Here is a 27,022-nt window from a genome sequence, read left to right on the forward strand (position 1 = left end):
TTAATTTTGCAATAGTCTAAATGTGCGGGTACTTGACTTTTTGAAAAGTCACAGCCCTGACATGCAGTGTATTGCACAAGTTAACATTAATACAAATTTGTTTGTTTTTTTCTCCCTTTTTTTTTAAAAGTGGTTTTGTTTTTTTGTTTTTGTTTTCTGTCAGTATGCTGTTGGGGATAAATTTAAATTAATTTTGTAAAAGTCTAAATATGTCCGTACTTGACTTTTTGAAAGTGAGTGTATTACACACATTTCTACAATTTTGGATTTATCTTCATTCTGCTTCTTAAGTGTTTTTGTTTTTTGTTTGAAGAGAAAATAATTATAGAACTTACTGTCATTATGCTGTTGGGGATAAATTGAATTTTGTAAAAGCCTAAATGTGTCTGTATTTGACTTTTTGAAGAGTGACAGCCCTGACATGCAGTGAATTAAACACAGCTTTTGTAAAACTGATACACATTCAGATTTTTCTCCAAATTAAATCAACCATTCGTGACAAAATGGCTCCTCTAACAGCCCTAACATACAGTGTATTCCACATTCAGATTTTCCTCTCTGGTTGGCGAAGTCTACATTTGTCCATATGTTTACAGCAGCTCTCAGTGCAGTTACCATTAGCAGGCATGGAAATGACTCTCATGGCTCTGCACATCAACACTGACTGTAAACACACGAGGAGAGTTGGTGTTTGTTTCCATCAGCTGCTGGGTGTCTGTTCACGCTGCCATAATGTATGTTCTCATGACTCAAACTGAAAATAACACACAGAGTGCTTCTGTGTGAGTTCATTAACTAGGACACTAAAAGAAAAATACATCCAAGCCTGTCGAGTACTGGACATTTGGACCTGTTTTTAATATAAAGTCTTGAATGGTGGCTGTTTAAAGTTAGGAATTTGAGGCTAAAGATGAACTGTTGAACAACTCCCAATACAGTTAGCTTGAATAAAAATAGTAGATACAGGTTATAAACTCATGTCATCTTCCTTTGTTAAAATTAAATACCCTACTGTCATTACATTTCATACATTTAAGGCATTTTAAACCAAAGCTGAGCAAAAATTAAGATGTTTTGAGATTTTGTTAGAACAAGATTTGCATTACCTGATAAATCCACTTCAGTTTTCAGATGCTGGAGCTTTTTCCACCCGAAACATCATCAATTCTCGATGTTTTTCCTGTGTGGTTCAAGCGTTAGTGATGGTAGATGCAGAATTATATAACAGCTACAATGATATTCATCTGTTGTACAAGAGATATTCATTATACCTTTTGAAAAACCTCATATTCAGTATGAAGACAGAAATGTTACCAGATCAGATCCAGGAGCGGTCATGTGGCGTTCCACATGGATCGACCTTAGGACCCTTGTTCTTTCTAATATGTTAATAATAAACATTGGGAGTTTTTTACTATTTATTGATGATTAAGCTTTGTGAGTTCAAAATGTGTCTTTGATATTAAAACATACTATATTTAGTGAAGACTGGATCTATATGATTTGCTATAATTAGAAAAAGAGTTCAACCCAGATATTTTTTGTGTCATCTGCAGCAGAGCTACGATAAAAGGACAAACCACGGGAACCTAATTTGGGTGGGTTATTTAAACATCACACATCAAAAAATGTACATCAGGGTTAAAGATCAAAATGTGTCTGGATATTCTGTAGTTGCAAAGATTAACATCTATAATTTTCTAAATGCATTTTAATAGCTGCTCCACCTGAAATCAATTGTACGTCCATGTCCCAGGTTAACTGTGCTTTTTTTTTCAGATCTCATCTGGCATTAATTGCATTTCTAACAAACTTGAAATTAGTGTGACACAGAAATGGTGCAATGAGCCTTTAATTTACAACATGCAACAAATCACAACTTGTAGTTTAAACACACTTTTAAAAAATGTAGAAAAACAACACAAGTCATGTGAGCTCTTTGTGATGTGACTTATAATACTGTGGACATCTTCTCTTCTAAAACATAGTAAATCGCTTCATTTCTCCATCCCAGCCGCACAGACCTCGCCTTTGTGGTTGTGGTTCCATTATCTTCTTCAGTTTTTGTTTTTCCTCACTGAATCCAAGTCGGCCCATTAGCTTGCAAACAGCAGGTTAATGGACCGATCTCAACAACAACAGAACATTAAGGCACTTTGGAAAAAAACCTAAACAATCTGAACTATCAGGGCGTCTGAGTCCACTGGGCTCTTCCTGCTTTACGGATCATACTGGTGTTTTTTTCATGTCATAGCTCAGAAGCTATTAGTGCTGATCCAGAACTGACAATGGACATCTCACGAATCACAGACATTTCAGTCTCTCAATTCAATGCAGGATGCAAATAATCTTCTGGATGACTTTTAAGGTGATAAAAATGAGGTGGAGTTAGACGCAAAGTAACAAAAAGACTTGACAGAGAAAGGTTCCTTTCATTGAGTCAATACAAACTTAGTTCAACAAAAGGATTAATTTTAATAAAATCAAACATTCCTTACTCAATACCACCGGCTACATAATGTTAAAGCAATGGACGAGACGTTCTTACAGTGCTGAGAAAACACCATAAGACCATGTGATAGAATCAAAGGTCCAACAAGCCAAACATTGAAACCACTGACAGGTGAAGTGTAAAACATTGATCATCTCGTTATAATGTTCTGCTGGGAAACCTTTGGTCCTGGCGTTCATGTGGATGCCACCTGATGCACTCTACCTACCCAAAAATTGTTGCAGATCAAGTACAATTCACGGCAACGGCACTCGCTGAATGACAGTGGCCCACCAACAAGACAATGCACCATGCCACAATGCAAAAACATCTCAGGAACGGCCTGAGGAACGTGACAAAGACATCATGGTGTCAACATGTCCTCCAAATTCCTCAGACTGCAATTTCATCAAGCATCCGTGGGACGTGCTGATACCCCACCTCTCAACCGACAGGTCTCAAAGGATCCGCCACAAACGCCCCAGTGCCAGACACCACAGGACACCCCTTGACATGTCAGAGCCAAGTCCCATCCAAGGACGCTCCATTGTGGTTCAGGGGTACCTGTGGTTTAGGCACGTCCCACTAATGCTTGATCAGACTGGGATCTGGAGAATTTGGAGGCCAGGTCGATGCCTTGAGCTCTTTGTCACGTCCTCTGGCCATTCCTGAGCAGTCTTTATGGTGTGACATGTTGCACTGTCTGCTGAGGGAGGTCACTGCCATTTGAGAATGAGCTGCCATGAAAGGGTGTACTTGGTCTGCAACAGTGTTTGGGTGGGTGGTGCATATCGATTGGCATCCACACAAATGCCAGGACCAGAACAGTGCATTCTTAAAACACCATCAGTATTATTAACTTCACCTCTCTGGGATTTTAATGTTTCAGCTGATTGATGTAGATAGAGCTTGAAGTTCGATGGGTTTTTTTGTCAACTTCTGTTGTCAAGGTCAAGATTTAACTCTGAAGCTCAACGTTAAGGGATTTATAAAGCATCATATAAAGTCCCTTCCAGTAACCTTGATAAAAATCCTGCAGAATCAAGAAAGAAAATTCTCTGCTGTCTGCTTGATTTTACAAGGTTTGTTCTTAACTTTAATGGAAGAGACCTTTCTCTGTCAGGGTTAATCACCTTTTTGTTACTTTATACCGATCTAAAAAAGTCTCTAAGCTGCCTGCCGTGAAATGTCCACCCAAGATCATAATGTGATGGTCCTGGATCAGTACTCATTAGACACCAAACTACGAACCATTTACCAGCCTACTGTATCCCCCAGTGGACAAACAGCCTTAAATCAGGTCACTTTGCATCAGTGAGAAAAGATAGCATCGTTAAGCATCAGAAAATATAGACATGCCAAAATAAATAATGTAAACAGTCTGGTTTTGTCCAGCCTGGAGCCAGAGTGAATCTTTGATCAAAGTTAATGTGTTAAGAATCTTTTCAAAAAGGAGTAAAGACGATGACGATGATGATGATGAGATGTTGAGTTACAGCTCTAAAGCCCGTTTCCACCAAACACTTAGGGGTTTAGTGTTGCTGTAGCCCACAGGAAGTGAGGATTAGAATATATGACCTTCACATAATCCGCTCCAAATGAATCTATATTTTTAAAGTCATTACTAAAAGTGTGTGTCATATAAAAAGTAAAGTGATGGTCAAAGTTGTCACAGTGAAATTTAAGGTGTGCTGATGGATTCACGTCATCAACTCATGCATTGAGTAACATTACAAGTTAACGTTCCACCTTAAAAGTTGCCGGCAGTCGGCCCAGTGAATGAAGTTATTTTTTTCTCTTTCATTTATAGTTGTAGTTTACTGATGTATGAACAGAGGTTACATAAAACCAGAGTGAGCGTCCTCTACTGACCAATCAGACTGCAGGGTTTCTAGCTCCACCTTTTAGGACCAGATCTGTGTGTCAGGGACGGTAAGGAACGGGTCTGTTGGTACCATCCATCGTGACCGAATTGAACTGTACCATACCGGACTGCTCAGTGGAAACGGGGCTAAAGGTTCCGTCATCAGAGGAGCTGAAATCTTTTTCTTAAACACAAAGAGTCAAACTCTGACGGACAGATTCACTCTGGTTCCACACAAAACGTCCAGGCAGCAATATAAAACCCAGTGTTAGGGTGAAAAAAAAAAAAAAAAAAGATGCACCAATAAAAAAAATAAATCCTAATTTGATACCAAAACTGGATACTGAGCAGATACTGATGGAAAAACTTTATATATCAAAAGTTCAACAATAGAAATACAAAAAATCTTAAAGAAATCAAAGCACACCGACTAAATCTCAAAGATCTCAATTATTTTTGTACAATGAAATTAATCAAATGCTTCAGGTCCTGATATTCATTTACATCAGATTTGATCATTTAATTATGCTCAGCTAAAATGGTATCAGCAGTTTAAGAAGTTGTATCAGTGCATTAATAATGAAATAAAGCTTTAATATGTCAAACTGGTCCAGACCAAAAATAAAATACAGTACACTGAAGCAGCAAACACACAGCATATGTGAACATCTTGTTCCATCACAGAAAGTTAAAAACAATATCTGAAAGTGAAAAGCAGCAATGTTTAACTTTGTAGAAAAAAGCTTTTGAATACTTGTGACTATAACAGGGAGTTACAGTGGAGAGACCCCGACACACTGTGTGACTCTGGGCTGAGAGACATGCTGACAGTTTGGCTGTTAATCTGAAATGATGCTCGTAAATCACACTGTGAGGCACGTCTGCCAATTTCAGCCATCAGTTAAGAAGTTTAGTACTGAGGATAGGACCCAAAGGTCTTCATGGGTCCACTCAGAACCAAAACAAGACCAGACTCAGACCATGTCCAACAGTACATTTAGTCAAATTTGGTTGCATCCTGTTGTATTGCCAGCAGACCGCTGTTTATACTCCTGCAAGATTCATTTCTGAAATGTCAACCTGATCAACCGATGCTTTCATGTCATGACAAACAGAAAATCACGCTACCAAACTGTCTGACGACTGATGCATAGAAGCATTTTGGATTCAGCATCATAGATGGAAAACTTGTGAATACTGTAAAGGGCCGTACACATGCCGGATTTTTTGTGCCCTCGAATTCATTGTTTTCAATGTAGACGTGCGGCAGGTGCACGCCAATGCCAGAGTGCACGCCTCCCGAGCGCCCTGTCACTTTCCACAGACAGCTGCAGATGTGTACTGGTCATGAGGATGTGAACACAGTTCCATTGACAGGGCTCCTACAGCTGATGGCAAGATAGATTTAAGACAATTTTTTTGCAGAAAATACACTGCACACCTCAAATCTTGGTTAAATGGCCAATTTTTGTCGTCCAGGGTACAGTGACAGCTAGCTAGCAGACTGTGCATCTTCTGATCCGAGTGTTGTTGGTTCGACTATTCTGATTTATGTGACATTACAGCAGGAGACATTTGGTAGATTTAACCAATTATTTTGAGGTTTTACAATACATCGGAAAAAAAGAAGATCATAAAATCCTGCCTTCCACATCTTCACATTTTTAAGACGTTTAAAAGATTGATTTAAGACATTATATATAAGTCATTTATGACTGAAGACTTTTTAAGGATCTGCAGGAACCCTGATACATACTACAATCTGGCGTTCCACTCCTATATTTCAGCTCTTTCTTTGCCTTTACATATCTGTCTTGCAGATTTTTCCCCTTTTGATGACGGGCATTTCCATCTCTCCCAAGTGTTTGCATCATTTCTCACCGGGGGTTCAACCCCATTTGTCGGTCTTTGTATAAGACAAATTATACAACTGTGGGTGACGTAGGATGGCCTTGCACAACCTCTCTTCAAAACAAGCATCCATTTTGTAATGTTCTTCTGCTGCTTGGCAAACCACCTGTGCACAAACTAACATTTGGACTAGTGTGTAAATTATTGGTTTGTAACTGAAGCATGAGCAGCTGGCATATACATTCAGACAGTCTGCACGGTAACAAATTTTGGGGTGCATATAGACGTCCACATTGGGGTCAATGTAGACCTTGTGGACGTCAGCAGATGACAACATTTATGTCACATGGACCAAAGCTGATCCTGTGGACTTGCAGGAAGCATAAACTGGCCTTGACATTCATCAAACAATCTGTAATGCTTCAACCAAGATTCCATCGTACGCATCTCACAGTGGGACACAAGGTGAAGCTGTCGGACTGTTGTCACGCAGTGTGTGGGGGCTTTAAGGGATGCACCAGAAGTAAGTAAGTATTTAAGTCCATTATAATTTTGTTCAGTAAACCTAAACTTCTACGTGGTCATAGTCAAAGTGAAACATTCGATTTTAATCAGATTAGACATAAATCCTTCATTCTGTACTCGGAGCTGCTTCAGAGGAAACGTAAGGACACATTCAGTGCAAAGTCCGAAGCATCACACTAAGATTTTTGGCATCTGATTAACAGTAAGGCAGTAATCTGAGGATTAACGTCTCCAACCGAAAGCAGAGTTCAGTTTCACATCATCAAGAGTTTTGTAACAAGAAATGGCAGAAAAGTTTCCCACGAAATCACAGACCACTTCCTCTGTCTTCCAGCACCCAAGTTTAAATATGATTTTTAATTCTACAAACATTTCTCAGAGGCAGACCTGCTCCAGCTGCAGGCGTTATTTAATCTGTTGAGTTAAACTTCAGTTTGCTGTTTTCCAGAACTTTCATTGGTTAGCTAACTGACTCTAAAGTCATAAGAAGAACTCTGGTTAACATTTAGATGAAAATGGCACTGATGTCTGTTTGTTTTAAGCTCTGCAAGCTAGCTAACGTGACTTAGATACGTGTTAAAATGAAAGACATAATTCCATCAAAAGAAAATGAGGTGAAGACGTTTTCTGGCTAACAAGTAATAATATGTTAATATTATTAACAATGGGGCCTAGTGAGGCTACAATCAGCTTGTTAGCTAAAGCACAAAATTCAAAACCAAAAATTATTTCAGTGTCTCAAAGTTGTTTTGATTCATTCCCCACAAAAATACTGCTGTTGCTCTGTTAGCATTGATAGTTTTACTCTAGGCCACTAGCTTATCATTCCTCACTATTAATGTTGCCCAGTTAATGAGGCTTTACCTTTAGCATTGAGCAAAACTTTCGCGTAAACAAGTTGCTGCTGTCGACAAAAACATAATGGCAATACAGTTCAGAGAAAACTTAGAGACAAGTAAGATTACTGACATTATCAACGATGGGACCAAGTTCTGCTAGCATTAGCTTTGCTACATAATACTACAATATAAATTAGCTGATTGAGGTCTCTTTTGATGATTAGCAAGCTAACTGAAGAGAGCAAACAAGCTAACATTAGCTGCCTAGCTACTTTTTTGGCTTACAGATTAAAATATGTTCATAACACACAGTATCTAAAACTTTCAAGTGATGAAAGTTGGCATCAAATGTCGTGTCAGATTCAAAGTCTTCTTGGCTGTTGAATTCTTTGCTAATTTGACATTTATATCAAATTGTGCCGATTTTAGACAAAGGGTCTTTTCACACCTTAAAGTCTGAATGAAGGTTCTTGTTTTTGTTAAGCTGAAAACACACCGGCGCGACGCGTCATGTGACCATGTCAAGTGCCGCCCCTAGCACACATTGGATGTGTTGCGTTGCAGCTCGTCAACAGACAACCACATAAAGTTATCACTACTTTTACTGATAGATCTGTACTTCCTCCACATCTGCATTAGCTTAAAATCATGTGGGGACAGCCGCGAATCAAAATTGATTTCTCACCTGAAGAAGGAAGTATCTTTTTGACCACTGTCCTTATAACGACGAAACTGTGGGTCTTTTAGCGCAGAATATAGTTCTCTTTATACATCCACAGTGAGGAGAGGAGTTGAGCTGCCATAGGAGCAGAGAAAAAGAGCTGCTACAGGAGCTGGTCTGTACAAGCAGAGAGCACATGGAAGAAAAAGGCATTTAATTTTGGGGGCGTCGAGGCTGGAAATAGAACAGTGGCGTGAAGTGCCACAGGGCAGAGTGTCAAGGAGTGCCGGCGTGTGTCTAGCCACCGTTGGTGTGGGTTTGTACATTGAAATAATAGAGGCGTATTTTCTGATGCGCAGCGGTCACCACTGGTGTGTTTTGACCTTTACACTGTGTACGTACATTTGATGCAGTTGGTTCTGCTTGTTTCTCACATTCTCTGGTAATAATTTTAAAGTGTCATAACTTTTTCCAACTGACCCTTTATAAAGTCATCAGACCAGATGTCAGTTAAACATTTGGTCTCCCCCGTCTGCTTCTACTGCTCATTCTGGGGGGTTTTCTGTTCTGACAACAGCCTGCCAGAAGTTCCTGCAACTGGTCTGAAAGTCCAACCTATCTGAAAAATATTTTCACACTACAAACAACCCAAACCATGACTCAGTTTGATTTTGTCCAACCAAGGTTCAGCCGTTCAGACTGCGTTCACACCTGTCATTTAGGTTCAGATGAAATTGCCAAGTCTGGAAATTCAGACCTAATGAGGCCCAAAACATCTACCATTTCAGAACTCTGGCTCCTTTTTGGTCAAGTTAAAGTTTTGTTGATCAGTTTCTCAAACAGCCGAATCAAAAAAGTTTGTAACAAAGCTCCAGAGCTTGTATTGAAAAGTTCAAATGATTTTCTCAAGCCACTGAACGCAGCTAACCTAACATGGTTAGAATATACTTCTCTAGTTTGCAGCAGTGTCACTTTACCAAATCACCATCAGAAATGTCTGTGGAACTAAAAACCAAACTGTTTGCCATTAGTGAACTAATCAGAGGACTTCAGTTTAATAGCACAGGAACTGTGATTGGTCAGAAAACGACGAGCTGGGGGCCATATGGTGTGGAAATCTGAGTGAACAGATTAATAGAGTTTACAATCACTAAATGAAAGCACAGGTGAATTTTCACAGTCAGCTAAATAGTTAAAACACTACAACATGCGAGGATGACGAACAGACCAGGAGAGGTATTTTAAGACATTTTGTGCTTTAACAGTCAGAGAGAATTGTACAAACGCTTCGTGACTTCTGATTGTTTTCGATTAAATGCATCAAACCGAATATTTGTAGTTTTTTCACTATTTTTCTGACAGCAGTTTTTGTGCTTTCATTCAGACGCTGTGACAGTTAAATGCCGCGTTACTTTAAAGCCTTTTCAAAACTATTATAATTATTATATCCTTTTAATCTGGGTGTTCCAGTGTTCCATTTTATCTGCGCATACAGTTTATTAATCCATGCATATGTTTGCTTTTTTTATCTCTACATACAAGGACTTGATTCATATTTAAATGAATCAGTAAATGCATGTGCACCTTTTGTTATTTTGTACGTCTGTTTTATAAATTCATGTCTGCGTTTTGTTTTCACTCTCTGCGGGTTAATAATATACGCTTATTTATTACTGCATGTGCTCGTGCATTGTTTTGCATTGTGTCCCTTGGGAAGTTTTGTGAGGGTTACTGCAGGATTACACGGTACTGGGGTCGCTGCTATGAGCGATCCGGAAAGTTGTGTCCGCAAACTTGGCACAAAGTCAAACACATTCTTGGTGGGTGTTGGCCTCCACCAGGGTTGTCCATTGTTACCGATCTGGTTTGTGATATTCATGGACAGGATCTCGAGGCGCAGCCGTGAGGAGGAAGGGGTCCGGTTTGATGACCTCAGAATTGCATCTCTGCTTTTTGCAGATGATGTGGTTCTGTTGGCTTCATCACACCGTGACCTCCAGTGTTGGATTCCTGGTCCATCTGCGTCCCAACCCTCACCTATGGTCATGAGCTCTGGGTAGTGACTGAAAGAATGAGATACAAGCGTCTGAAATGAGTTTCCTCTGTAGGGTGTCTGGGCTCAGCCTTAGAGATAGGGAGAGGAGTCAGACATCTGGAGGGAGCTCAGAGTAGAGCCGCTGCTCCTTCATGTCAAGGGTCAGCTGAAGTGTTTCTTGCATCTGGTCAGGATCATCCTGGGCGCCTCCTGTCAGAGATGAGCTGGAGGGATTACATATCTCATCTGGTATGGGAGCACCTCAGGGTCCTCCAGGAGGAGCTGGAAAGTGTTGCAGGGGAGAGGGATGCCCCTGCGACCCGGCTTCGGATAAGCGGTTGAAAATGGATTTGTTTTATAAATCCTTGCTCACGTGTATAAATCTGTTTGTAGGTTATATTAATCAATACATAACTTTATTTAATAAATGTGTACGTTTTATAATCCATGCATAAATGTTTCTAATCTGTTCGTATAATCCACGTGTACAAATACATTTGTACTTAACAATCTATATAAAACCCATGTGCACATTTTTCTTCATTATATGTTTTATCAACCCTTTGTTAATATGTTATCACATTTTTTTTCAATAAGTGTGTAAAGTTTATTAATCTGTTGTGGTTTTCTGCACCATATGACCCCCTGACGGCTCTGTACAAATTTATGATCACTTTTTAGTCTAATATGAACACTGCTCTCTTTCATGGCGTCATTTAAAACTGTTACTGATGTGCTTTCTGAAAATTTAGATTAAATTTGAATTGAAATGAGGAACAGCTTGTTTTCTTTAAAGCACCGAGGACAGTCACACAGGTCCCGTCTGTGAGGAGAAACTGGACAGCACGCTGTAATGAAACTGTAATAAGTGCTGTCCTTTGATACTGAACTCATGGCTGCTATAGGGGAACAGCAGATTGATTTCCACAGTCTGACTGTGGGATGTTAATGTGATGCTTCATGGGAGTTACTGCTGCACCCAGATAAACAAGATTTAGTTCACTGGATGGTGATCGTACCACTGATGTCTCCAATCAATGGCATGCTTTATTTTTAACACAGCAGTGAAATCACATTTGAAGGATAGGGTGGTGTTGTTTCATATTTTTCTTCTTGTCAACAAACGACAACAAACAGGAGGAAATAGTGCATTTGTTGAGGACTATTTTCAGCGGCGGATTAATCCACACTGGGTGCTATAGTGAGTATTCCAGGCGTACGTCTTAGCAGATCAATTTATTGTTGTTCTGCATGTGGGATTTGTTGACAACAACAAAAATATGATCACCAGTTTATCTTTTAATCACAGAGATGCAGCACTTTTTACTAGTTCTTGTGTTTGTTTGCGTTGTTAGCATGCTAATGTTTCCTTTTGTTTCAATTCACATAATTTTTTTTAGCATGCTATTGTTTTTTAGCACACATTAGCCCCTGAGTAATGTTTTAGCATGCTAACAAAGTCATTAGCATGCAAGTTATTTTCTGTAGCTTCTCAGCTTGTTAACGTTTGTCAGCACACTAGAATGATAGAATACTTTAGTATGCTAGCAAATATTAGCATAGCAGGCTAACAGGGCTAAACTGTGCATTATGTCACTGCTGGGCGGTTAAGAAAAGTGATTTTTAAAAAGAGTTTAATACATCTGTGATCCAGTCTGGGTTTTACTGAGCTCGAGGAAAGGAGGATGTAAAAAAGCTGGAATGGATGAGACATCTGATCACGAATCGAGCAAATCAACCAGGAACTGTAAACCACAGAGGAAGAACAACAGAAGAGACGACTCATGACTGCGGCTGCACTCTGACTAATGAGACTGTAGCGGGGCTGGATTGATTTATGGCACACAACAGGAAGAGAGCGCTGTTCTTGTAGAGCTAACACTGCTTCAACTTTTCTATAAAGCTTCTCTAAATCCTCACCAGCAGACGGTGGAGGGAGGGAAAACTAAAAACCAACATGTCTACCACTCCAAGGAGGGAAAGTCGGGGTGGGAAACAGCAGGGATGATGGGAAATGTCGTCATGACAACAGTACCAGGTGAAGGATTAGTTGCACTGCGGTGTCATTCGTTGATTCTACGAGTACACTGATGATTAAAATGTGACTGAGCACCTTTAACATGAAAACGTGACTTCAGAAGGTAAATAAATGTTTTTGTTCCGGAGTAATACTGTAACTACTTCCTGTCAGAGCTTTACTGTGATGGTCAGGGATATTTACGTTTCAGGCTGTTGGAAACGACGGCTGGTCCTGGATCAGCTGCTCCGTTACTTCTTTGTATGAACTATCATCCAATCAGGTTAATTATCCAGGTGGTTGCTAGGCAGGAAATCAACCAGGACACAGCAAACTGCCTCCACATCCACCTGGGTCCTTCATCATAGGTCACTCACTACACTGCTGCACCTGCAGGGAGGGAGGGAAGGAAGGAAGGAAGGAAGGAAGGAAGAATCATGAACAAAAAAGGAATGATGGAGGGAATGATGAATGTAAGAAGGGAGGAAAGGAAGGAGAAAAGGATGGACGGAGGGAAGCAAGGAAGAATGGAAGACAGGATGGCAAAAGGAAGGAAGGGTGGATAAAAGGATGGGAAAAAGGATGTGTGGAAGAAAGAAGGGAAGGGAAGATATAGGAAGTAAGAATCATGGAAGGAAGGATGGATGGTTGGATGGATGGATGGATGGATGGATGGATGGATGGAGGACAGAATGGAAGGAAGGAAGGAAGGAAGGAAGGAAGGAAGGAAGGAAGGAGACAAGGATGAATGAAGGTAGGCAAGGATGAAAGAAAGGAAGAATGAAAGACAGGATGGAAGAGAGGACAAAAGAAAGGAAGGATGGATGAAGGGATGGGTGGAAGGAAGAAAAAAAGGAGGATGAAGAATGTGAGAATCATGGAAGGAATGAAGGAAAGAAAAACAATGAAAGGAGGAGTGATGGAAGGACAGATGTAGGGAGGAAAGAAAGGGAGAATATAGGAAAGGTGGAAGGAGGGAGGGAAGGAAGGATGAAGAAAGAAGACAGGGATGGATGGAGGGAAGCAGGGATGGAAGAAAGCAAAAATGGAAGATGGGATGAAGTAAAGAAGGAAGGATGAAGGAAGAACAGATGGAAGAAAGAATGGAGGACAGGATGGAAGGAAGTACGTAAAGAAGGAAGGAAGGAAGGAGACAAGGATGGATGAAGGAAGCAAGGATGGAAGAAAGGAAGAATGGAAGATAGGAAGGGTGGATGATGGATGAGAAGGAGAAGGAATGAGGGAAGGATGGATGGATGGATGGATGGATGGATGGATGGATGGATGGAAAAAATGAGGGGATGGGATGAAGGTTGGTAAGAAGGAAGATTAAAGAAAGTAAAACAGGAAGGATAGAAGAAGAAAAAAGGGAGCATTAATTGTGGGAAGGAAAGAAGGAAACAAAAGAAGGATAGAAGCAAGGCAGACAGGATGGAGGGAGGCAAGGGTGGAAGGAAGGAAAACAGGATGTATGGAAGATAGCGCAAAGCAAGGATGGAAAAAAAGAAGGAAGCGACGATGAATGGAAGGAAATTAGCCAAAAGCAAAGGATGGTAGATAGGAAGGAAGGAAGGAAGGAAGGGTACAGAGTAGTGAGGAATAGAGGGAGGGAACATAGCAAGGGTAATAGAAATGAAGTGAAAAGACAGAGGAGAGAAGGAGACAGAGAGATGAGACTGTAACCGCAGTAAAAATAATTTGATCATGTGAATCCGTCTCACATGTCTCTGACCATCACCAAGAGATTCTGTCTCAAACAGTCGGTTCAGTGTTTGTAAGAATTTCTGCTCTTCGGTTCCCCGTCGACCTCGAGCACGACAGCATTCCTCACGGAATCCAGCCTGAATATTAAACATATTAAATCATAAAATCAGGTGCAGGATGGGACGTACCAGTTGGATGGGAGCCGCAGGTCACACTGTAAGACGTCCACAGACTAACGGCCATCAGGAACGTGGCTATGAACCCAAACACCTGCAAACACACACAAGTTAACATGAACACACGTCACACGTTGATCCAACGCATCACGTTATTTTACAGAGACCAAAGTTACCAAAGGTCTTTATGTTTCTCTGTGAAATTATCTTACTATATAATGACGAAAACTCTGTGTGTGTGTGTGTGTGTGTGTGTGTGTGTGTGTGTGTTCCATGTTTTTCTCCTCACTGACTTGGTCAATCCATGTGAAATTTGGCACAGTGGTAGAGGGTCATGGGAGGATACCAATGAAGCAATATTACATCAATTGGCCAAAGGGGGGCGCTATAGCAACCCATTGAAATGTCAAACTTTGAATGGGCATATCTCATGCCCCGTATGTCGTAGAGACATGAAACTTTGCACAGAGATGCCTCTCCTCATGAGGAACACATTTGCCTCAAGAACCCATAACTTCCGCTTATATAGATTTTCCACCATTTTGAATTTTTTGAAAAACACTTCAAATGGATCTCTTCCTAGGAAGTTTGAGCGATCTGCATGAAACTGGGTGAACATAATCTAGGGACCAATATCTAAAGTTCCTCTTGGCAAAAGTTGGAAAACTTCCTAAAACTGAGCTTCTATAAGGCAATGAATATTGGAGGGCGTGGCTCATCACATAAAGGTGTAGAACATCTCAAGGGTTTCACCCATCACCACGCAACTTTGTAGGCATATGACCACACATAATCTGAGGACCCTCCATTATTGACCCCATCAAACAAAATGGGGGCGCTAGAGAGCTCATTTCTTATCTAGGCCTAACCGCCATATGGATTTTTACTAAACTTGGTAGATATGTAGAACAGGGCGCCTCAAGGTGACTGGAGAAATTTAACTCTAATTGGCAACTGGGTGGCGCTATAACAACAGAAAAATGCTTCAAAATGGCTAAAATGCGACCGATCGCTGTGGCTCCCCCTGTGGACCAATGTTGGTGTTGTTTCTAATGTTTGGTATGACTAAGTCATGGTATGGTATGCTGTACATAATCACGGAAACTGTCAGTGTGTCATTCTGTCAGTCAGTCATTCTGTCTGTCCCACGTTTTTTCTGCTCACTGACGTGGTCAATCTACTGTACTTTCAATAAAGCAATCGTACTATCAACTTCACAAACACTCTGTCTGAATACATTGCTCTTCTTAATGGGTTCAGTTGACTATTTAATCTGCAATTTCCTATGACCTGTATCCCAAACACACACCATGTGAAACTGTACGTGGGCAACTGTGCACTCAGTGGGTATGGACTAGTTTCTGTTATAAAGCAGAAGCTGTTCAGTTTGCAAAGTCTGCTCTACAAATAAAACAACAAAATACGAAGACTGATTTTCAGGGGAGATGTGAGGTATGTGGGAACAGATTAATCAGACAAACAATATTATCAGTGAAGTCAATGTGACTTCCTGTGTAACAAGAGCGAGGACAGACTGACAGGAGCAGGAAGGGCGGAGAAACTCCCGGTGGAATTTTAATAGTTTTTGCTTTAGCGTGGAGGGCGGTCAGACAGAGCACTCACTCTGCGTCTGCTCTACACAGCCACACACAACATCATTAGATAAAAGGATGACAATAACATTTTGTGCAGAGTACAAACCTGCAGGACATAAATTAAACCTGTCACAAACATATTTAATATGCAGCTGCTTTTCTTCTCAGCAACCACATGTGATTGTTGATGTTCATTCTTGACCATGAGTCTAAAACTCTGACAAAGGTTAACTTACTCTCCTTGGCTTGTACTTTCAACTGCATCATGAAAAACAAACTCCGTCCAATTAAGATAAAATGTGCCATCTTTTATGTGGATGTCCAATAGAAGCAATTAATTCATACATTGACCAATAGAGCTGAGATCAGCAGCTGCAAAATCGGTAGTTCTTTCTCTGTGACCATCTCTGCCCCTGCTCTGAGTGCACGTTCAGACTTTATAAGCCGCCCTGACAGAATCTGTACTCACTCTGAAAAGAGGGCCAAATAATGATCCAACTTTGCGCTAAATTTTGGCGAGGGAAAAAGGAGCATTGCCTTTTTCAAAACAGTGTTTTTAAATATTTCTGCATACTCCATCCATCCATCTATTTTCAACCACTTATCCAAGGCCAGGTCTCAGGGGCAGCAGGCTGAGCAAAGCACCCCAGACGTCCCTCTCCCCAGCAACACTTTCCAGCTCCTCCTGGAGGAACCCGAGGTGTTCCCAGACCAGATGAGATATATAATCCCTCCAGTGTGTTCTGGGTCTGCCCCGGGGCCTCCTACCAGCTGGACCAGGAGGATCCTGATCAGATGTTGAACCACCTCAACATGAAGGAGCAGCGGCTCTACTCCGAGCTCCCTCCAGATGTCTGACTCCTCCCCCTATCTCTAAGGCTGAGCCCAGACACCCTACAGAGGAAACTCATTTCAGACGCTTGTATCTGTGACCTCATTCTTTCAGTCACTACCCAGAGCTCATGACCATAGGTGAGGGCTGGGACGCAGATGGACCAGGAAATAGAAAGCTCTGCCTTTTGGCTCAGTCCTCTCTTCACCACGGCGGCCCAGGGCAGCGTCTGCATCACTGCAGAAGCCACACTAAACCGCCGATCCATGTCACGCTTTCTGCACACTATAGTCCCTAAACAGTATTGTAATTGCATGAATTGGGTGTAACTGTAAAACTGAGAGTTGCCAGCCATATACTCTTTACACTGTTTCAGTTCTGCACACAATTTAACCAATATTTGATTTAAGTAGCCTCATGATTTGATCACAATTTGATCTTGTGATTCAATACCTTGCAGTAATTTCCTCAGTCAATGTTTTTTGTCACCTAACGACCAACAAACCACCTTCTGACCAACAAAGCCATAGTTATAAGCTAGCTGAAGTTATGGGTGTCAGAGGCTTACATGCAATGCATCCTTGTACACGTAGGCACCGCTGGCACAACTCCACAAGCAGAACTCAGCTTTCTCCATCACACACACACACACACACAGAAATTTATTGCTGACTACAGTCACCATCAACACTGATTATACATCCACATAAAGGTGGTGAATTTGCCCTTTACGAAAGAAAAAACAACCCTGGCTTGAGTTTTATGTTTTGCACCGTCAGAGTATTTTTCAAACAGCTCCAACAGCTCGTGCGAACAGACCCCAGCTCAGACTGCAGGGAGGGTGAGAGCTGGTCTGAGGTCAGTACGTCAGAGGCTGACACTGAGCTGACTGACAGACAGACAGACAGCGAGTCTGTCTCTTCACACTCTATACATTAAACACAACACTGAGCATCAGTGCCACATGACTCCTGAGTGTTTAATAGACAGAGATGATGTAACGTCACATCATCGTCTCCTCATCAACCGAAAGATAATTACTATTGTTTTTAAATGTTTTTATTTTCTGTTGTGATGAAATACACTTCTCGCTCCACTGCTGATGAAGACCTGGCACGCTCTGCCTCACGTTACCTTCACAAACAGACTCAGAGGTGAAAGGAGTGATCATGTGTTTACACTCTTGTGTAGATTTACCCAGGTTTATGTGACGTCTGAGTGTTTACGTACCGATGCGACCACCAGCGCCGACACTCCTCCACTCTTCACAGCAGCCACGATGGAGGCGATGAAGATGAGGACAGTCCCCACAGAGTAATGAAAGAACTCCTGAAACAGCAGAAACAAGACAATCTGAGTGACAGACTCAGACTCTGAGAGGAAACTTCCTAATGAGCTTCTCATAACCTGATTAACCTCGAGACAATAGCTGTCTTCTTTCAGGCCTCTAAACTCCAGTATTATCTGTCTCCACACAATCACCCTGTGTGTCACTGCGGGTATAATGTCTTCTAATGGTGGATTATTCTGCAGACGATCATGAGAACGTCCACTGTCATCCTGGAGACTTTGTTTCCCTCCCAAAAAACAGCAGGAGGAAAAGACCGAGGCCGACTCGACCAAATGCACAGCTCCTTGTACAGTATGAAAAACACACATGAAGAGATCCCACGTGTTTCCACTGGGGGTGGAAAAAAATTGATAAAGCATGGTATTGCGATATTTTTCCTGGTGATATTTTATCGATCTTTTACAGTGTACATTATTTATTTGTGCAAATACACATTTGAATCCAACTTTTGGTCCGAGAATAATAAAATCAGTTGCTTTTTACTAGATGGTGCTGATGTTTTTAATTTCCTGGTGAGGTCAGCAGAGGTCTCAGTCTGCGGCATTTGGCAGGAAGTTCATCAAAACAAAGATGGAGGCACCGTAGAAAGAAAATCAGAAATGTGCCATCAGCGTTTAAATCAAAGGTCTGGAATTATTTTGGATTTTTTACCACGAAAGGAGGACTTGGATGTGACACGTGAGATTTACAGCAGTGTCATAAGAGAATAAAATACTCTGGGAATACTATGAACATGAGGGCTCACCTCACACGCCACCATCCAGAGATAGCGTTAGCTGCTAACGGCCAAGCTTACGCTAAATCCACTCATATTCAAACCCACAGTTCAGTCTGTCAGGTGTATGCAGCATCTCTTACAGGTATTATGACAGTGTTGGTCAGTCTGTCTGCTCTGTGTCATATTCTGCCTTTCCTAAGTCGATGACCAGACTGAAACTTTATCTCAGGAGCTAAAACTGATGTTGACAAAGTTTTTCTTTGGGGAAATCATTTGCATTTAGAGAAAAAGGTACTAAATTGTGATATATTTTATCGCTATACTCAGCTTATCGTAACATCACAATAATATCATATCGTGGGTCCTCTGATGATCCCCACCCCTAGTATTTATGTTAGTGTAAAGTTGTGTAGAGTTGTGTTAAGAAAACTATCATCATCTGATTTTTTTAAACTCTCAGATACCAATATTGGTCTCAGTCTGACTATAATTTGAAACTCTATCAGTTCACAGCTGAGTGGACAGCAGCAGAGAGGAAACATGGTGGTTTTCATAAGTTTTTCAGAGCTATAAAAAGCTAATAATATTCAGGAAGTGAATCTTTATGATAAACTCATGAGATTAAGCAAATAGCTGCAACATCACCACAGAAGCTTCCTTCCTTCCTTCCTTTTTTGACCCTGAAGACACACTTTGTGTAACTTAAATAATAATTCATCCCCCGTTAGCGACTCTGGGGACAAACACACAGGTCTTTGTTCCACAAGTGAGAAGCAGAAGTGAGACTGAGATCAGGTTAACACGCAGACTGTTTGATAAACCTGCTGAGGCCTGAGGAAGCTTTAATGTTTCACACACTGCGTGGAAATGTTCTATTTTTCCTGCTCACCGTCAGCGGCCAGTTGATGCACGGCATCTTCGCCTGCAGCCTGAACAGGTGCATGAGGAAGAAGATGAGGAAGGCGATGAGGAACCACAGCGACACCACCTCAAAGTACTGGAAGGCCGCCCAGCTGGGCCAGCCCCGGGCACAACGGACACACAGGAAGGCAACGAGCAGGGCGAGCTGGAGGGAAACAAATCACAGAGAGACTTTTAAAACACTGAAGCTGCAGCTCTGGTTTAAAGCATCAGTGTGCTGACAGTCTGCTCGACATGGGTCTCATCATCAGGAAACCTCTGGCTGACTGATGAAGACTCTGTATGACATCATTCTCTTCTTACAGAGCGGGTACTTGTATCTCAGTCCATCAGACCATCGATGATACAGCAGGATTTTCTGCAGAGTTTAAAAGCAGAGGTGTTTCAGCTGAAGTGACACACTGCAGGAAATCCTGTCGTAACATTGATGGCCATGAAACTGACATACAGCTCCCATCATGCACTGTGCTGACAGGTTTTCCCTCCTATGCAATATGTTGGAGGAATGCACAGAGGAATTTATACATTTTGTATGAAGAATATAAATAAAATATGCTCTTAATATTCAGGGAGAACGAGCAGTGGAGCTAAAACACATAAAACAGCTCATTTTATTTTTCATGTTTAATATTTAATTTCAAATATATCATATCATCCTTGTATTTTAACTTCTGCACTGTTTTGCACTTAATATCTGTGTCCTGGATCCTCTGAGTTTTTACAGATAAAAAAGGTAAAAGGTAAAAGATGAGTCAAACAGTTCAGTCAGTCAGCTGTTGATATTACAGGAAACTTTCACATATTGATACCTGTGTTTATACTGCACATGGAAACTGACTTTTATTGACATGTTATCTCAAATTTAACTCATTTTTGCAAATTTTTTCACCCATGTTCTTCATACTGTGAACAACCGCACGTTATTTGGTCAATATTTTACACCTCTATCCTCCTCGTTTTAAACACTGCACATATTTATACTGAATAAAAATTAAAACACGGCCCTTTTTCACAGGATTAAGTTAAAGAAAATAAACCTTTTGTTCATGCATTTAATATTCTCAATAATACCAATGATTTTGGCCACAAATTTGTTAAAATCCGACACACCTTGATGTGCTAGCTAATGTTAGCCGTTAGCTTCACTGTTATATGGAGACCAGAGAAAATATGAATATTATATTTCACGATGACAGTTAATGGAGACAGAGAATGATATGATATGAAGCAGTGGAAAATAACTACATTTACTCTTGTACTGTACTTTCTAAAGTACTCATACTTTACTTGAGTATTTCCTTTTTCTGCTGCTCTGCACTGAATTTATTTCATCACTGTAGTCAGATTAACAGCAGAATATATATCAACAAATATTCTAAATTACTAGATTATAATGCCAATGAGACTTTATTGATTTATCTATCTATGAAATAAATTAAAAAGCAAGACTCTTGTTTTTGCTCCCATCTTTCACAGGTTTAAGTTAAAGATATATTTATCTTAAATTTGGTCACAAGCTTGTTATAATCTGTGTCAGTGAGCTCTTCTCCTTCTCTAAGATAATCCATCCACCTGACAGGTGTGTCTGATTGAACAGCATCATCATCACTACACAGGTGTGTCTCTGGATGGTCACAATAAAAGGTCACTCTAACATGTGACGTTTGATCACACAACACAACCACGCAGGTGTCACACGTTTTGAGGAGCGTGTTGTTGGCGTGCTGACTGCAGGAACATCCACCAGAGCTGTTTCCTGTCAACTGAGTGTTCATTTCATGACTATAAGACGTCTCCAGTGTCGTGTCTGTGAATTTGGCGGTACATCCAACTAGGGCTGTATCCAAATATGCAGATATTCGAATATTTGTTTCTATGGGTAGGTATTCGTTATGAAAATTTGGTATTCGATATTCACTTTTTTATTTATTTTTATTTTATTTATTTTTTTTTATTTTTTTTTTTTACATATTTTTTTGGTGCTAAATGTAGTCTTTTAGTTGTTGGTAAATGTAGGTTATCAATAAAAATCAAAACTTTTAAATTGCATTGTTAAAAATGTGAAAATATAGTGTAGCCTACCAACTGAGCTTGTGCACACGGCACGCTTGAGCGCATCCGTCTGAGGCTGTGGATCAATGCCAAGTTTTACCACTTTATCACTATTCCCTCTAACTTGTAGCTGTTTTTTTTGTTATCTTTTGAATTTAGTATGAATTATGGAACCGTTTTTGTCAACGTTTGTTTCCCCCGTTCTGTACAATAAATTATTGTTTAAAGTTTCAACAAGTTTCTTTTGGAGTGCGTGACACAAGTGTGTTTTGAAAACGACCACGGACTGTCACCTGCTCAACGCATCAGTACCTTCAGATGCCATGACAGTAATAGCCAATAATGTCAAAATATCATTTACAGACCAATTTAACAGACGATCACTGCTGCCCGACCCGCAGGTCCATTTGCGGGTCCCGTGGGTTACGGGTCGACCCGCGCATCACTACTCAGCTCGGTCTATAAGGCTGTACACAACAGTAAGGCTATAGACATTATATTCTATTCAGGCCGGCAGAACCAGCAGCGCATCGGCTCTACAGTGCACAGCACTGCTGATTAACCATTTTATTGCAGCACAGAGTGTCTGCCAGCAACCAATTACTTGCAGAGGCTTCCTACAACTTGTTTCAATGGTTCCGATTTAATCAGAAGACAAATTAAACAGAATGACTAGCCAATGTGAAAATCAAAAGAAAGCACAGAATAATGTACTGAAGGAGACTGTTGTGCCATCACATTTTTTTGTGGTTGAGAGCAAAGATCCGGTCGCTGCTGTGCAAAACTCTGCAAAAAACTCTGAAAAACCCAGAGGGGTGCTTCACAAGGAGTCTTCGAAAAGAGGCAAGCCTGGCATAAAACCGGAGAGAGCAGGCAGCACGGCCTCAGTAAACAACACGGTGAGAGATATGAATCTGTACACAAGTTAAACTGCCACCCAAACAGCTGATGCAACAAATATAGATATGCACGATATTGGATCTTTTGCCAAATCTGATATGTCAATATACAGTATAACAACTTAGTTGGACGATAACTGATACCATTGTCGATATATATCCACTTTCCCCACCTAATGTTAGTGATCATCAAGTCTCTTCTGTAGTGGAATTAACATCATGTTATACATACATACTCTTATCATGACGGCCCACCAGCAGATGGAGACGTGAAATATTCATTCATTGTGCAGAATAAGAAAAAGCATGTTGGCTGATTCTGATGGTTCATTTTGAAGCCGGTATTGGCCCATACCGATGACGTGCCGATATTATTGTGCGTCCCTAGTGTAGTGGCTGTTTCAACATACCAAAGCTCCTCTGCCACTTAGTTTGTGAGGTGTCTCGATTTTGACTCGTGTTTCCGTTCCTTTCCTGGAGATCCACAGTGCTTACATGAGGCAGGGAACAAGTTTAATGAGGTTTATTGAGAATGCAAAAAGGAAGACAAAACGACCGGCCAAGTCCTTACAAAATTACATCTAGGACTGTGCGGTGTACTGGTTTGTACTGAAAACCAGTATTTATTTTCGTCATGATATTATTTTTTTTTCATTAATTTTTTACCGCACTACCGGTGAATAGCCAAAACAACATCCGGAACATGCGCAGCAGGAAAGTGTTTCGGCGGGGACCCATTTCACCGCTGCACATCACAGGCGTGCTAGAGCCGACTAGAGTGAGAGCATAGAGAAAAGTTTAGAAGCAAGAATGACTGCCGGAGAGTCCTGAAAGCAAAACAACTATACAAGATGACCCAGAGGAGCTCATACCATAAAGAGCAGTGTTTCCTATGCCGCCGCTGCTGATTTTTTTTTTTTTTTTTCCGTCTTAGCTCTTTAGAAACTACCGTTACATTACTATTTGGCGCTACGGATGCTTCATATCCAGTTTTAGCTCTATCCCATAGAACAGGTCTATACCTTGTCCTTTTATTAAACTAAATAAATCGCCTTATGTTATTGGTAAATTGTTTATTTATGGGATAGCCCCTTGAGATGAATCATCTCGTTTTTGAGGGGGTCCCAAACAAAGAGACAAACCAGACAGTAACATGGCAAGACAATCTGTACAGTACTGACGATACAAAAAGAAATACAGTACAGACATTGAGAAAAAAAGACAAATTGACACAGACAAAACCCAGACATTACAAAAAGCTCTCCCAGCCTAACACCCCCCACCCCCAGATACAGATATATGTATAATATTTGTTTGCAACAAGTCTAGAAACACAAATCCATTATTAATACGGAACATGTACATGTTAGCAAATAAATTATAAATGCAAAAATATATCACAACACCAACTATAATGATTACCCAGTCACAGCAAAGCTAATAGCAGGAGCAGTGTGTTTGTAAATGAGAAAATAGAGATTTCTTAAAAAGATGAACAGAAGAAATGGTTCGAAGGGAAATGGGTAGCTTATTCCAATCAGAGGAGCTTTATATTGAAAGGCATACCGACCAAGTTCTTTATGTATTCTAGGAACAGAGAAAAATATGGAGTCTGTATGACAGAAGTTGTACTGTAAATTGTGAGGGGTCAAGTATTGTTTAAGGTAAGGGGATAGCTGAGGTGAATACATTTATAAATCAAAAGTAACCAGTGAAAATGCCTTCTAGCTTTGGGTGATAACCAGTTTAATGAGTCATACATGAAGCAATGATGGGTCCTGTACGGACATCTTAAAATAAACCTACACAGACTGTTATAGATGATATTGATAGGATGGAGCTGAGTGTCTGATGTGTTTTGATAAATGACGTCTGCATAGTCAAGTATGGGTAAAATGAGTTGAGAGACAATCCTTTTTCTGGTTTGCAGAGTGAAACAGTTAATGGAGCGATAAAGTTGATCTAAAATGCAGTTTATTTTCTTGATAACAAATTCAATATGAAAATTATAGGAGAGTTGTGAGTCAAGCCACACCCCTAAATATTTGTATTTATTTACCTAATGGTGTACTAATGGTGTACCATCCAGATATGTAATAAGCCAGTGATCCAATTGTGAGATCTTGAATCTGGTGCCAAACAACATATTGTAGGACTTACTCTTGTTTAGTATTAGTTTGTTAGCACAGAACCATTTTTGTACAATAGCAAAGTCATTTTGTAGGGCTGTCTGAATTTGAGAAATGTCACTTCCAGAGGTGTAGATAATTGTGTCATCGGCATATAGCTGAATTTGAGAATTAGAACAAAATTGAGGCAAATCATTAATAAAAATACAGAAGAGTAAAGGACCAAGAGATGAGCCTTGTGGCACCCCTTTTTCGACCAGCAAATAGTCAGACTGAGTGCCCAGAAGACTGACACACTGTTGTCTGTGATGAAGATATGAGTTAAACCAAAGGAGAGCACTGCGAGACAGTCCGATATTATGAAGTTTGTCCAGTAGAAGATAGTGATCAACTATGTCAAAAGCCTTGGTCAGGTCTATAAATATTCCACCAGTGAGTTTATTATTGTCTGAGGCAGATATCTTATCTTATCTACACGACCACATGTCTTTTCTGTCTCTACATGGTCGCACGTTTACAATTCTCCTCTGCTCTCTGTATCGTGTACGGCGGAGTTTTGCCCCAATGCACACACACACACACACACACACACACACAGGTGAGCACACTAGAGCACAGCTCGCATTTTCCTGACCGAAGCCAACCTGAGTCTGAGACAATTATAACCGAGCACGGCACTAAAGGAGCAGAGCCTGTGTCGCATTCAGGTGTTATCACGTAAATAACACATTCCAGCACTTGAACAGGCCGTAGCACAACACAGCAGCATGTCAAGTGGGTCGAACCCAAGCAAAATACCGTCAAATACTGTGAAACCGATATGATTTTTTTTTTAAAAAAAAGGTGATATGAAAATTTTGTCTTACCGCCCAGCCCTGATTACATCTTGTACGGTCCACTATTGACCCCATGTCCTATTTCTATAAATTCTCATTGTATTCCCATAACTACGCTTCAACACTGCGTAACACTGTCAACACTTATTATGATCCAAATCAACACAAACCTAATGTTTCCACAATCTCCTTTTGTCATGCACATTAACCTGCGTTACTACAGAAACACAGAAACTGTTGTGTAAACTTAAAGATCATCAGAACCTATGTGATATGTCAACACAGAAATTCTAACCAAATATTAACATGTGTTTAAGTGGCTCTTACACTGAGCACACACTGTCAGGAGTCGTCTCAGTGAAGCTCATTTACACACTCGCCATCCTCACCAGGGTCCTGACCTGACAGCAGTATGTCACTGTGACCGGCTTGTGCGGTCGCTAGGCTGGTTGGATGTACCGCCAAATTCACAGACACGACACTGGAGACGTCTTATAGTCATGAAATGAACACTCAGTTGACAGGAAACAGCTCTGGTGGATGTTCCTGCAGTCAGCACGCCAACAACACGCTCCCTCAAAACGTGTGACACCTGCGTGGTTGTGTTGTGTGATCAAACGTCACATCAGGTGGATGGATTATCTTAGAGAAGGAGAAGAGCTCACTGACACAGATTATAACAAGCTTGTGACCAAATTTAAGATAAATAAACTTATAGGTGCATAAAAAAGTCTTGGATCTTTAACTTTAACCTGTGAAAATGGAAACAAAAACAAGTCTTGCTTTTTAAATTTTGTTATTTATAAATATAAATAAAGTCTCATTGGCATTATAATCTAGTAATTTAGGATATTTGTTGATATATATTCTGCTGTTAATCTGACTACAGTGATGAGATAAATGCAGTACAGAGCAGCAGAAAAAGGAAATACTCAAGTAACGTATGAGTACTTTAAAAAGTACAGTACAAGAGTAAATGTAGTTACTTTCCTCTGCTTCACAGCATTATAGATGTCAGTGTGTCATGTGTTTAAAATAACATATTAATATTAATAACTCCTCTCTAACATTCAGAGCCAGACTCCATTTTAAAACACCACATATTTATCACCTTACATTAAACTTCTCTGTCTCCATTAACTGTGATATTAAATATAATATTCATATTGTATGTTAGCGGTGAAGCTAACGGCTAACGTTAGCTACCACATCCAGGTGTGTCGGTGTGTGACATCCCGGGTAAACTCACCATCTGTCCTATCTTCATGAGTCCCGGGATGGTCCGGGTGTAGCCCATGTTCAGACCTCCGTCACCGGGAGTCCTGGTTGTTGTTGTTGTCGTGATGACGGTGTGCGACATGTTGACGGTGGAGCTCCGGTAAACAACACGGTGAGAGATATAAATCTGTACACAAGTTAAACTGCAGCAGAGACACCGTCGACTGGTAACGGTGCAGACCGTCTGTCGGGACGTTACACCCCGTCAAGGCAAACCGGATAAACACGGCGACTTCCGGTCTGAGATT

At 40.6% G+C, this 27,022-nt stretch overlaps 1 protein-coding gene and 1 long non-coding RNA gene across 2 annotated transcripts in view; both read right to left on the reverse strand.

Moving 5' to 3' along the window:
- Window positions 1–1,836: 1,836 nt before the first annotated feature.
- cmtm7 (CKLF-like MARVEL transmembrane domain containing 7) lies at window positions 1,837–26,979 on the reverse strand. The gene is made up of 5 exons (XM_049583415.1): window positions 26,746–26,979; window positions 19,549–19,725; window positions 17,821–17,919; window positions 14,176–14,257; window positions 1,837–12,673 (listed from the first exon to the last, which is right to left on the reverse strand). Exons 1-5 carry the CDS (start codon window positions 26,854–26,856, stop codon window positions 12,660–12,662), a joined length of 483 nt encoding a protein of 160 aa, XP_049439372.1. The 5' UTR covers window positions 26,857–26,979; the 3' UTR covers window positions 1,837–12,659.
- The window catches only part of LOC125893012 (uncharacterized), a 51,654-nt gene continuing 26,468 nt past the window's right edge, over window positions 1,837–27,022 (reverse strand). The window contains exon 2 of the long non-coding RNA XR_007449822.1: window positions 1,837–4,069. This is a non-coding gene — a long non-coding RNA (uncharacterized LOC125893012). The remainder of the gene's footprint in view (window positions 4,070–27,022) is intronic.

Source organism: Epinephelus fuscoguttatus, linkage group LG8, assembly GCF_011397635.1.
Source record: "Epinephelus fuscoguttatus linkage group LG8, E.fuscoguttatus.final_Chr_v1".
NCBI lineage: Eukaryota > Metazoa > Chordata > Actinopteri > Perciformes > Serranidae > Epinephelus > Epinephelus fuscoguttatus.